General features: G+C 54.0%; 1 protein-coding gene across 2 annotated transcripts in view; it reads right to left on the minus strand.

The window, feature by feature from the left end:
* The window catches only part of SIN3B (SIN3 transcription regulator family member B), a 35,258-nt gene extending 23,193 nt beyond the window's left edge, over positions 1-12,065 (minus strand). For both annotated transcript variants that reach the window (XM_080805021.1, XM_080805022.1), the window contains exons 1-5: positions 11,918-12,065; positions 11,568-11,674; positions 10,157-10,310; positions 3,501-3,701; positions 1,481-1,624 (exon numbers count right to left, since the gene is read on the minus strand). In XM_080805021.1, the coding sequence (XP_080661147.1) occupies positions 1,481-1,624; positions 3,501-3,701; positions 10,157-10,310; positions 11,568-11,674; positions 11,918-12,049 (738 nt within the window). In that variant the 5' untranslated portion in view covers positions 12,050-12,065. The remainder of the gene's footprint in view (positions 1-1,480; positions 1,625-3,500; positions 3,702-10,156; positions 10,311-11,567; positions 11,675-11,917) is intronic.
* Between the last annotated feature and the right edge of the window lie 1,761 nt (positions 12,066-13,826).

Genomic DNA, 13,826 nt, shown 5'->3' on the forward strand with positions numbered 1-13,826 from the left:
GATCTGGCAGAGATTCTGAGACACTAAAAGCATGAGCAACAAAAGAAAAAACAGGTAACTGGATTTGATCACAACTAAAAACCTATGTATGTTAAAGGACACTGACAAAGTGAAAAGACAACCTACAAAAAGGAGAAAAAATTTTAATAGCCTGGTATCCAGAATATATATATATAAAAGGAACCCTTACAGCTTAATAATAAAAAGACCAACTAAAAAACAGGCAAAGGATAGACATTTCTCCAAAGAAGATACACAAATGGCCAAAAGGCACACAAGATGCTCAGTATCCTTAGTCATCAGGGAAATGGAAATCCAAACCACAATGAGATACAACTTCACAACGACAAGGCCATAACTGAAAAACAGACCAAAACACCCAGTGTCAGTGACACTGTGAAGCACCCTGCTGGTGAGAACAGAAGATGGTGCAGCTGCTGTGAAACAGTCCGGCACTTCCTCAACAAGTGAAACAGAGTCACCGGTTGACTTGGCAATTCCACTCCTAGGTACAGACTCCAAAGAACTGAAAACACAGACTCCAACACACCCTCCCGCACGCACATTCACAGCAGCCTCACCCACAACCACCAAGAAGAAACCACCCAAATGTCCACGAACGGATGGCGGGATACGCAAATTGTGGTCCATCTGCACAATGGAGGAGGACTCGGCCGTGAAAAGGAACGTGATACCGACGCACTCCGTACCGCAGCTGAAGCCTCAAACAGCCCGCTGAGCGAAGGCCAGATGCTAAGGCCACATGGTGTAGGATCCCCCGTGTGTGACCTGTGCAGAACAGGTGCAGATTCGTGGCCGCCAGAGGCAAGGGGAGGGGGAATGGGAGTGACTGCTTCCAGGGACAGGGTCTCCTTTGTGGTGATGAAAATGGTCTGGAACTAGACAGAAGTGCTGGCTGCACAACACTGTGAATGTACCAAATGCGCTGACCTGTATACTTTCATGGTGTGTTTCATGTTATGTGAATTTTGCTTCAATTTCTAAGAAAGCCTTACGGAGAAAATACAAGGGAAAGGATATGGAAAGCACAACCTAGCAGGCCTCAGGCCATGATGGTGGGGGGGGTGGGGCACAAGGCTGATGATGCAGACTGCACCCTCAACCCCCCTACCCCAGAACCCTCCTCACCCTCTCTGCCCTCCACCCCCAACCCTGCGGTCACTGGCAAGCCTCACACTGCCCGACTGGCATGTTCCCACAGGGCACTGGTTATAGACAGGTCTCCTCCCAGCTGGCCATCACCCCCCTGGACACTGTCTGAAAGAGGAGCCCCCCTCAGGATCTGCTCCAGCAGGAGGTGAAGGTGAGACTGCACAGGGGGCCTAGGGGTGTCTGCACGCTGTGTGGCTTCTGGGGGAAGCTGGCATGGCCCAGCCTGGTCTTCGGGGCTGCACTGAGAAACAGGGTCCCAGCTGAGAGGAAGGTGGCCCTAGGGCCAGGGTGGGCCCTCTGTACTCACCAGGGACCGCTTGGCTTCAGGCAGGAACTGTCCAAACTCGGATAGCAGGTCCTCCTGGCCCCGGAAGAGGTTGGCTACCTCGGTAAACACTTCCTCTTCGGACATGCCGCGGAATGGCCGCCCCTTCGTGCTCAGCTGCTCCTTCTGTCAATTCAGGAAAGGGAAAATAAGTAGTTAGCCAAGGATGGAGGCACCCCAGGCTGTTGACATTCAGGCATCCCACTGTGGAGGAGATTGAGGGACGACTCACAAAACAAAGAACGGGCTGGCAGAGCCCATGCCTGCTATCACTTGGAGAAAGGAACCCAGTCTACCACCCTGCTAACAGCTTGGGGTGCCCTGCACACTTCTGTCCTCGTCCCACCCCACAACAGAGCCTGAGCCCTGGCCAGGGATGGGGCTTACAAGGGACTATAGAGGGGATGATGGCAGGGGCATAGTCATGGAATGGTCTGGCCTCAGTCCTTGCGTGTCCTCAAACAGAGGCTGGGGAAGTACAAGGTCAGTACAAAGGCAAAGAAGGCCCTTTTTTGCAGACAGGGCACAGGGAGTGTGGAGCTGGTGGTGGGCCCTGAAAGAAAGAGGGTGACGGGGGAAGGAAAGGGAGTACCAGGACAAGGACCTGTCCACCCAGAGTCAGAAAGACCCCGAGAGTTGAAGGAAGATGGTCTAATCCAGAGCTTAAAGTACCAAGATGAGGACCAAAGGGGAACTGGGTCAGGAGGGCAGGAACTCAGGACAGAAGTCCTCGTCAACTTTAGAAGTAAGTCCCTGTCAGCTTCACAACCGAGAATGTGACAGAGCACGAGGTGGTGGAGCTGGGGCTCGAGCACACAGCTCAGGCTTCCCACTCCACGGCTGTAAAGGAAATAAGACGACCCATCAAGGGCCCTTAACATTGCCCTCCCCTTCCTCAGGTCCCCTGAAGCTGGCTGTCTACTCCGACCCCCGGGACTTTGCACAGGCTGTTCCCAGCACTGAGAAAGTCCAGCCTTTGTCTATACTCATCTGCCTGATGGCTCTTCCTGATTTCTCGGGACTCAAGCCAAAGCTGCCCTTCCTGACAACCCAGTCAGGGTTGGCAATCTGGAAAGACTTTTACACGCTTCCCTTTTCTCCCACCCCACCCATCTCTAAGTCTCTTCCACCTCCAGACTGAACTAAGCAGCAACGATTCATCTTTGCTGCCCCACTGCCTGGCACGGAGCCCACTTGTAATCCACTTGTAATCAGCATCAGCAGAGGGCTGCTGTGTTGTCAAAACACTGGTGAGGCCATCTTACAAAAAGAAAACCATCTTCTCAAGTTCTTTTTAAATCCCTGTACCGTGCCTAGTACTTCCTGGGACGTAGGGGTGCCTCGTGGAGCAAATAAAAATCCTGACAAAACCGAACTCCAACAGGTATTTGGATGCCCGTGTTCACAGCAGCATCATTACCAAGAGCCAAAATCATGGGAGCAACCCTGGTGCCCACCCGTGGAGGACAGATAATCACACGTGGTACATCCATGCCACGGATTGTTCTCCAGCCTTAAAAAGGAAGGGTGTTCTGGCCCAGGATACAGCATAGATGAACCCTGAGGACATCGCAGTGAGCGAAAGAATCCAGACACAAAGAGACAAGTACTGTATGCTTCCACTTGTAGGAGGTCCCTCTAGTTGTCAAATTCAGAGAGACAGGAAGTGGGATGGTGGGTGCCAGGGGCTGGGGGAGCTACTGTCTCATGGGGTGGAGTCTCGGTTTTGCACGATGAACAAGTTTTGGGGGTGGATGGTGGGGAACGCTGCACAACGTGAAAGTACTTAATGCCATGGAACGGGACACTTAAAAAGAGTTAAAATATAAGTTTTAGGTTATGTATAATTTATCACAGTAAAGAAAAAACAGACAGACTAAAAAACGCATCGGAATTGTACAGGATTTCATGAATTCAGACCAGAAAATGTGAATGCCCCCAACGCACCCTTAAAGTAGGCTGGCGCCACCAGCACCCGGCCAGGGTCACATGGGCCTCTTACCTGGTAAGTGTGCAGTATCTCCAGGAATGACCTATAGATCTCTGGGTGGTCTAGAAAACGGGTCTTAATCTTGTTCACGTAGCTGATGGCGTTGTTGAACTCCACGGAATCCGACTCCAAGGGCACCTGGGGCTTGTCCTCCTTATACAGCATCTGCGGCTTGAAGTTCTCTGCACAGTCGCTGTGGTTGTGCGAATTCTCCTGACAACAGCACGACAGTGAGTTACTGGCAGTCCTGACCCCAAGAACAGATGTGAGAAATGCCGGACAGAGCCCGGTCCATCTGGGAGCAAGCGGCACCCAGCACAGAGCCAAGGTTTTTAATGAGATGCAGAACGTTCCTTGTGGGGGCCTGGAGGGAGGGAAGTGGGGGGGGGGTGGTCACACACACACACACACACACACACACACACGGGCAGATAACGCCTCCCTCATCACACTGTGCGTCTGCACTGTCCTGGGTGAGTCTCACCAGCCCACCTCCATCTGATCCAAGAGCATGAAGTTCGACTGACACCCAACACCTTGAAAAATGAGCACGTGGTAGAAATACACGGCAAGTGGATTGTTTAATCCCCCTGGAGTGGAGTTTGGGGCTGCTGATAAAAGCAGCCTTCCACACCTCCTGCTGTCAGCAGCGCTGGGCAAGTGCGGACCCTGGAGGTGAGTGGGGCCACCACTGCCCAGGTTGTCCAGGACCATGGGACTCGCAGTGCTAAATCAGGGGTAAGTCACCTGAGAGAAGAGACAGGCCCTGACTGGTCATCGTGCTTGCCCTCCCTCTGCAGTTTTCTCTAGCCACACAAAGACAGAAAACAGACATACACGTCTCTCTCCTAGACACCCCGAATTCTGATCTGGCATGGGACTGACCCCACCCCCCGAATGAGGGGGTGTTTGTTTCTAAACTGAAACTTCACATGTGATTCTAATGACTCCCTGCAAACCACAACTGGGCTGTCAGGAGTGCCCCCCCCCTCCCCAGTATCCTGCAGGTCCAACGCACACAGGGGCTGGTTCTGGAGCAGGCCAGGGACCCTCCAGCGCAGCTCCAGGGGTCTGTTAGAGAGCACCTTCTCAGCAAGTCTTCCAGAACGATCTGTGCCAAACCAAAATGGCCTCCATCTCCCAGCACCCCGAGCCCCTTTCTTGCTCCATCTTCCTCTGTGGCACGTGTCCCCTTCTCACACACACATATTTTGTTTTCGTCTGTCTACCCCTGACCAGACGGCAAATATCCACACTGTTCACTGCCATAGCCCAAGTGCCCAGAACGGTGTCTGGAACAGAGTGGGCCCCAGCCACTGCTGGGAATAATCAGACGCATGGATAAAGGAACGAACAGCTTGGTGCTTCCATCCGTGCTCAGCAGGCACGGGGCACCAAGTTCGGACCCGAAGGCTCCAGGAGGATGGGGAACGGCGGGCACAAAGCAGCAGGGCCGTCATCAGGACAGACGCACTCGCTGGGCCCACTCGCTCTCATCGGGGTGGGTGTGTACTACTGTGCTCGGGCTGCCGTAAGGAACACCACAGACTGGGCAGCTTACACAACAGAAATGTATTTCCTCACAGTCCTGGAGGCTGAAGTCCAAGATCAAGGTTCAGCAGAGGTGGCTTGTGGGCAGCCATCTTCTGCGTCCTCACAGGGCTGTCCCTCTGTTGGAGGGTTGGTCCATGTGTCCAAATGTCCTCTTCTTATAAAGACACCCTAAGGGGCTCATTTTACCTTAATGACTTCTGTGAAGGTCTCAAAAAACAATCACTTTCTGAGTACTGAGGGTTAGGACTTCAACATATGAATTGGGATTGGGGGTGGTGGTTGGGAAGAGGACACAATTCAGCCTGAACTGTGGGTACAGAGACAGTTCTAGAAAAGTATGAGGCGAGACAAGCAGAGACACAAAAGACCCACAGCAGCTACAACTCTAACCACCACCTCTCCCTGGCAGTGGGATACATCCGAAGGCCCTCTGGGGACTGTCTTGCTGATTACCACATTCCTTCCAGGTGTGCTGGCCTGGCAGCAGAAGGAGCTAGAAGGAGCCACGGAGAGGTGGGAGAGGGAGCAGCCTTGGGGCGGAGATTTGCTTCAGAGGAGGCTGAGAGCTCGTTGGAGCTCCCCACCACTCCTCGGGGGGCATTTTCAAGCTCCGCGTACCCCTTTCCCACGCCCTGGACCGAGGGGCGGGGACAAGATGGAGAAGCCTCCGCACGGCCAGGGCTTGGCAATGAGGGCCCGACGGTAATGGGGCAGCTGCTCTGGCCAGCAGCCTGGCGGTTCCTCCGTAAGTTAAACATAGTTACCACGTGACCCCGCAACTCCGCTTTCAGGTACGGACCCAAGAATCGCAAACAGCCGTGCAAACGACTCAAGCAGCTACCGGGAATGGATCAACACACGTGCAGCATCGCTACGATGGAAAATTCTTCAACTACGGAAAGGAACGTAGCTCGGACACAGGCTACAGTGAGGGTGAACCTCGACACCGTGACGCTGAGCAGAGGAACCCAGACACAAGAAGTTACATACGATTCCACTGAAACTAAATGTCCAGAACAGGCAAATCTGCAGAGATAAAGTGGATTAGTGGTTGCCAGGGGCTGGTGGGAGAGGAGAACTGTGAGATACAGTTTCTTTCCGGGGTGATAAAAATGTTCCGGGATTGAGGGGGGGATGGTTGTAAGATAACGTAAGTATGCGCAAACCCGCCGAATTGTATACTTCAGTTACAAAAAATGAATTTATGTTACCGTGAATCTTGTCACAATTTAAAAATATTTTTAATATAATCTCTGGAATATGTAAAAACCACTCTCCATACAAATATAAGCTGGCTTTGGTTCCTGGGCCAAACCCTGCTCTAAACCTTCCAGAACAATCCAGATTTTTCTCATCTGTGCTTGCCCGGAGTGGCTTCATTCAGGCATAGTCTGATATAGTCCTACTAGACACCAGGGAGCAACCCTGCACAGACCACCCTCCCAGTGGCCGCAGCCCCACCTGGATGCGTGCGAGACACCTCATCAAACAGCACATTCCAAACGCAGAGCAGCTTCCCTGCCGCCCCCACTGCTCCCAGGCCTCCCTCACCCCAGCAGGTGCTGCCACCTTCACCCAGAGGCTGAGGCATCCTGGAATCTCCCTGCACTTCCCACTCTCACGGACTCCTCATCCCCAGGGCCACATCGCTGCCCACTGCCTGGATCACTGGGGACCCCTCCCTGGCCCCCAGATCCTGTTTTGACCCCAGTCCACTTCTGGCACCCCAGCCAGAGTGGCCTTTCTGGAACTCTCCACGGGCTCCCCTTCCTCCTCTCACCCCCACACTCATCCCTGTACCTCCCCCCCCAACCTCGCAGGCTCCCTCGCTGTTTCTCAAGCACTCACTCAACACCTCAGGCCTTCAGACTCAGCCCGGGAAACCCCTGCCCCAAGACACAGGCAGGGTTCCAATCTCTCCTGTGGCCTCTGCCCTCAGCCCCTCAAGCCCTGCCCCTGCGTCACTCACTAAAGTCCCTCATGTATTTCTTGTCTGTCTACCTGTATCTTTTTTTTTCTTTTTGACAGACAGAGATCACAAGTAGACAGAGAGGCAGGCAGAGAGAGGAGGAAGCAGGCTCCCCGCTGAGCAGAGAGCCCGATGTGGGGCTTGATCCCAGGACCCTGGGATCACGACCCGAGCAGAAGACAGAGGCTTTGACCCACTGAGCCACCCAGGCATCCCATGTCTACCTGTATCTTGAGGGTCCCTGCTTTGATGTGCGCATGCCCAAGAGCAGGGACTCTGAATAAACCCCGGCCTGAAGCAGAAGAGGTGGTTGACACCTGCTCCGTGAGGGACTAAGACACAAATATGAGAGGCGACCCAACAGGGACTCACTGAACTTCCAGATGACCCTCCCCATGGCAGGCCAGCCTCTGAATGTAAAGGGGTCACTTATCAGACGAACTAAGGGTTTAACCTTTACCTGCATTCAAGCTGACTGCTGCTGCAGCCGACCCTGAGGGGGCGGGCTCCCAGGAGGCAGGGGTGGCTCTGAATGGAACCCCAGAGCGGAGAGTCATCACCTTCCCACCGACACGCTGTATCTTGCTCCTCCAACACTTGCCCTGCACCGCCCCGGAAGAGGGACACGGTTGTGAAGCAGCCAGACAAGGGTCCTGCCTGATTTGGACTCAGTCTGCCAGGCAAGCCAGATCAAGACACAGCAGGTTTTGAATTTCAAACCCTAGCTTTGCCATTTTACAATATACAAAACTGGGTGACACGAGAACGACCGGGGGTGGGAGCAGAGGGGTCTCTGGGGAGTGACGTTACAACTGAGGCCCGCTGACCAGCTCCAAGAGGATGCTGACTCAGCAGGCTGTAGCCCCAGCAAGGCGACATTCTTCCCACCATGCCGCCCTGGCCTTCCTGGGGGCACACACCCCACATCATGGCACATGTCTGTCCGTCTTCCTCTTGGACTTGTGTTCTCAGTGAGGCTGATTCTGTCCCGCAGTGGGCACTTAGCAATGTGTGGAGACACTTCTAGGTTGACACATGGTGGAGGGCAGAGGCCCGGGGTTGCTGCTCAGCCCCATACAGGGCACAGGACAGCCTGCTCCAGAAAAGAACAATCTGGTCCCAAGGGCAACAAGGCCAACGCTGAGTAACCTGCACCAAGGGCTCCCCACAGCCGCGGACTCCCCTGACTTCTCTTCCTCTGCACCTCAGAGCTACTCCTTCCCTGCCTGGAGTTGGTAGGACTCATGAGGACATGAGAAATGAAAAAAAAAACACTGAAGGTGTACATCGAAACACAGAAGCTAGAAAAACCAGTAAAACAAAACAAAAGTCATTGGGGCGTGGCACGTAGGGAGCCCTGAGAAGTTCCCGGGCTACTGTGGCCTCTCCAAGGACTCCAGGCCATCTCGTCTAGGCCCGGCAGGAAGGAGCGCTGAAAGCAGGGCAGGAAAACCAGCAGGTCAACTGATGTGGACAGAAATGGAGTGGGCAGCAGGAAACAGGGGCCCTAGACGTCGTGGCTTCGGGGCTTTGGCAAGACCACATGGCTGTGTGGTCTTGGGGGAGTCAGGCGGAGACAGGGCTGGTCCCGTCTCATTGTGTCCGTAGGACGCCTCCATGGAGTGAGCACAACAGCAGGGGCCTTGTGGCTACTGACCGGAAGGGTCACCTGCAAACGAGACCTCGGAGCAGTTTGCGCTGAGATCCAGCCCCGCAAGCTGAGTTACTCCAACAGCTGGGGACCGAGCAAGGCAATTTCCACAAGCGAGGTCTCCGACCTCGGCTCTTTCTTAGGGAGCGATGGTCACGACCCACCCATGTGCAGACTCGACTCGTCCAAGCGCGGCCCTGCGCACTGCTGCCAAGGAGCCTGCTTTTCTTCCCAGCCGCCACGGTTCCGCAGGTGAACCCCGCTAAGGCTGCTGATCTTCTGGAGCAACGAGCCCTACATCTGGATCGTGGCGCTCCACTTGTAAATGTGAAATGGACGCAGCTCTTTGGAGGTCAGCAGCCACGCGCTTCCGATTTCCTTTTCAAAACGGAGATGCTCTCCTTGGCTTTAATGAGGCAACATGCTGGTGGCGGAGCTGGCCTTGCATAGAGAGAAGGCAGAATTTACATGCGGGTCCCTCTCAGAGAGGGGGCGGTCACGGTCACACTGCCTCTGGCCATTCTCCTTCCAAATTTGACTCCTGCATTGATAGGAAACTGCTATCTCCTTCATCAGAGGCCAAATGGACAGAACACTTCCTGGGGTAGGCTTTTTTTACTATTCCCTGCTAAAACCCAAAGCCCTGGAGCAGAGACAGAAGAGGCTGAAAGAGATGGTTCACAGAGACCAGGGGCTCTCGATGTGGGCGATGTGGTTCCCAGCAGTCATCTGGCAATGTCTGGGGATGCATCCGGCTGTCATCGTGGGGCCAGGGCCTTGTGGGTGGAGTCAGGGATGCTGTACACATCTCCAACACATTGGATAGCCGCCCCACCCCCAACAGCATTACAGCAACGGGGCCAAGGGGGAGGAAAGGCAGTGGCTACTTTGTAAGAGTAAAGCTCACACAGGCTTCTGTGTGGGCTTGGGCAAGAAGGGACTGCAGGGACAGAGGAAGCAGCAAGCCGCCACCTGAGACAGAAGGAACCAAAGCCACAAGCCGAGGCTGAGCCAAGGACGCTGCTGGCAATGAAATGCGGCCCAGCAACGACAAAACGGCTATTCTCACATGCGTCTCAACTGCTTTATTGTGTGGCTGGTACCTGGGATGATCAGAGAGACCCCACGCCCGAGTCTGAGTGCGGCTTGCCTGGCGTGCTCACAGGGAGAGCATCAGGGTAAGAGCCTGGTGACGGTGGGTGCTTATTTTGACAGGACATAGAACTGTTAGGACAATGCCCCCCAGACACAAACAACCACATCCACTCTTGATCTGAATCCTCCAAAGGGATTGGCGTGGGGTAAATAGGCGGCTGGGTAGGGACTCTGATCTATTTTGACCTGCATTAGAAGCAAACGCTGTGTCTAGACAAAGATTGGATCTTCGCTGCCTTTCCGGCAATAAGACACAAGACGGGCTGCCTGAGGTAGGTATCTGAGTACCAGGGAGTGAAGTGTCAGGACCACATCCCTCAGACCACCAGAGTGGCATACCTGGCTAGACAGAGGCGACTGTATGTTTAACTTGCCGTTCTTGGGAATGTCTATCCTGTACCCGAGGGGAAGGAAAGCGTTGAATCCAACAATGAGGTCAGGGTGTTCGTGGAAGAGCTGCGACACGCGTCGGATGACTCCAGGCGTATCGATGCTGGAAGGAAAAAGAGGGAGAGTGGGCAGAAGTGTCCTGGGGAGCACACGGAAAGCCAAATCTACTCCCAACTCGCCTGACAGTGCCACCTAATGAGCTTCTTGAAGGACAACAAAGCACCCTGCAACGTGACCAGTGTGATTCAGCCAATGTGTCATCTACTTCCACAGCTGCCAGGCTCGGGCTCCCTGTGCCTTCCTAGCGAGAACCACAGGACATTTGCATGGCACATCTCCCCCAAACACTCCAAGCACACACACACTCAGTTCTGAAAATGTCAGGAGACGAAGGGAAAGTCCGGGACTCCAAGTAGTGGCAGGAGGCCCTCTAAGCAAGGTGATGAACTATGACACAGGCGCTGATCCCAGCAAGTGACGACAAGGCATAAATACCAAAGGCCCTGCAAGCAGGGGTTGCACAACAATGCCAGTGGTCTCCCTTATGGCTGTAGGGGGGACCCCTCTCAAGGCTTTAGCTTGTCTCTCCTGGAAGGAAACCAGGCCAGCCCTGCCACGTTTCCTCAGAGAGGGGGAAGCAGCCTGGTTGGGGATGTGACCACTGCGAATCTAAAAGTCAGAGTGCCCATGTTCTAGTCCTGACTGCCCCTAAGATTGGTCTGGGCAAGCAGCTGGCCCACTCTAAGTGAGCCTCCTGTCAAAGGATAGCATGATCTCCAGGTCCCCCACCTAGTTCTAACCCTCCTGACTGTGCCTACAAAATCAGCCAATGTGTTTTAAACCCTTCTATGTGCCAGGCCCCTTACAGAGCATTTTATGCGCATTACTGTCCAGCAGGCCGGGCACTAGGGTGCCACTGGGTGAGGCACTCACCTTGCTGACAAGATTTAAGGGGGAGAGTGGGCCAAAACACTCAATACTCAAAACATAGAACATTCTGATGTAGTGCTTAAAAAAATTAAAATTAATTTTAAAAGATCCTTGGTGAACAAAATTCCTTTAAAAATCATTTTGAGTAAAGACAGAACCAGACTCTCTCGCTTGCGGACTTCCCTCTCTCTCTTGCTCTCTCCTCACCCCATCCCTGCTCTCCTTCCAGGAATCCCCACAACAGCTCCACAGGGGGGTACTCTCCACTCCCGTTTTTTCAGAAAGAACTGAGGCTCTGAGAGGTTCCACGACCTGCGCAAGGTCACCCGACTGGGGCGGAGAAGCAGCCGGGATGGGGGGTTCCCACTCCGCTCAGCCGGATCGCGGCCCAGGGCGGCCCCCCCGGGGTGAGGAGGGGTCCCGCGGGTACCTCTGGCTTTTGAACTCCTTCATGATCTCCAGGAAGCCGTTGTAGGTGGCAGGGTCGCTGCCGAAGCGGATCTTCACCTGGTCCAGGTAGGTGAGGGCGTCCTCCACCTGCGGGGAGGGGGAGGGTCCCGGTGGGCGGGGGTCGGCGGAGGAGGGGACGGACGACAAGGGTCTCTGGCGGGGAGGGAGACGGGCCGAGCCTCCGAGGAGCTGAGGTAAGGGGTCAGGGGTCTGGGGTCCGGGGCCGTGCGGAGTGGAGGCCGAGGCGGGGTCGGGCGGGGCCCGGGCGAGGGGCATCGGCCCGGGGGCCAGACAACAGGGTTCCCGAGGGAGGGTGGGGGCAGCACTCACGTGCACCGGCAGTTTCTCGTGGCCCGCGGAGCCCGAGCGACCCCAGCGGGCGCCGCTCAACCCCCGTCCCGCGGGGCCACCGCCGCTGCCACCGCCGCCGCCACCGCCGCTGCCGCCGCCAGCGTGCGCCATGTTGGAAGTCGGAGCCGCGGCCCGCCCCGCCCCCGCTCGAGGGCCGGCCGCGCACGCGCAGGCCCCGCCCCGGAGGGGGCGGGGCTTGGTGATGTCGTGAGGGGCGTGGCTCCTTGAAGGACTTGTTCTGGGATCTTACTCCCAAAATTGAAATGCTAACCAATTCCTTATATAGTGCAACTGAGCAAACCGAGACCTGCCCTTTGCTTTTGCCCAGCTCCATTAGCGAACTCATAACGGTCTTCACATTTTTTTAAGATAGAAAAATTTCAAAAGAGAAGACTGTTTCGTGACGCGTGAAACCTCTGAAATTCAAATTTCAGTGTTTGTAAAATAATACTGGAACACAGGCACACCCACTCGCGTACCTATCATCTGTGGCTACTTTTGCACTATGAGAGCAAGGTGGGTAGCTGTGACAGATCCTAAGATGTGCAGACCCTGATATATTTACTGAAAAATATTTGTGGATCCCCGGTTTATAGGGTTGATGTGACAATGGGCCAGGGCCAGGGCCACACAGCACTACAGGGGGCCTTGCCAAGTGCATTTTTGCTAACTGGCTCTAGACTTGGTTCCCCCTCTCCCCTCTTCGCTTCCCTAGCCCTGATCACATCATTTCCCCAGTGGACCTGTTCAGGAGCCTCTTAAGAAGAAAAATTACTAAATTTCTCTAATACTTACAGCCCATTCACAAGTCCTTGAAACAGGCAGAGTGACCTTCCTCTAGGGACTCAACTGCCTCAATGTTATTACTTTGTTAAGGGCAAAAAGCAATCTTAGCCTGATCCCCAGGATCCTGTAAGTCTACTTTAACATATAAAAATTCCTTTGGAAACTTCCTTTATCTTTAACCCCCAAGATACATGTAGGCAATCATCCCAAGCATATGACCCACCAATATACATCTGAAGGGTCTCATAACTCAGATTCTATTAGATGTAATAAATGACCTTCCCAGCAATAGCCAGCCCCCTCAAGGTCCTGGAGAACTTGCTTCCAAAAATTCCTTAGAGACTTACGCTATCCCTAACCCCCTCCCAACCTAGAAGTATATAATTAGCCACTCCTCCTGGCCTGGAGGGCAGCTCTTTCTGCCCATGGGTTCCTCCCCATGCTTTAATAAACTCACCTGTTTTGCACCAAAGCTGTCTCAAGAATTATTTCTTGGGAGAGGGAGAATGTGTTCCCTCTCTTGCTATCTCTCTCTCTCTCTCTCTCTGTCAAATAAATAAATAAATAAAATCTTAAAAAAAAAAAAAAAAGAATTCTTTCTTGAACCCTAACATCTTCCCCACATCAGCAAGAACCTGGCCCTTACAAACCTTTTCTTGTGGAATTTTCCACCTACCCTCTCTGCCTGTCCAGCCTGGCTGCTCCCTGGCCCCATGGGTCAGCACACACCATTTCCCTTGTCAGAAGCCCTGCCCTATGCATTCTTCAAAGCACAACTTAATTTACTTCCCCCACCCTTGCCACCATCCCCAGTACATCACTTTCTTCTTCTTCTTCTTTTTTTTTTTAAGTTTTATTTATTTATTTGACAGAGAGACACAGTGAGAGAGGGAACACAAGCAGGGGGAGTGTGAGAGGAAGAAGCAGGCCTCCGGGTGAGCAGGGAGCCCTGAGATGCGGGAACCCCGAGATGCAGGAGCCCCAATGTGGGACTTGATCCCAGCACGACCAGAGCCTAAGGCAGACGCCCAACGACTGAGCCACCCAGGCACCCCACCCCCATCACCTCCTTTTTGTGCTTCAACTCTAACACAGATTCCTG

This window comes from Martes martes, assembly GCF_963455335.1.
Source record: "Martes martes genome assembly, chromosome: 1".
In the NCBI taxonomy this organism is placed as follows: Eukaryota; Metazoa; Chordata; class Mammalia; order Carnivora; family Mustelidae; genus Martes; species Martes martes.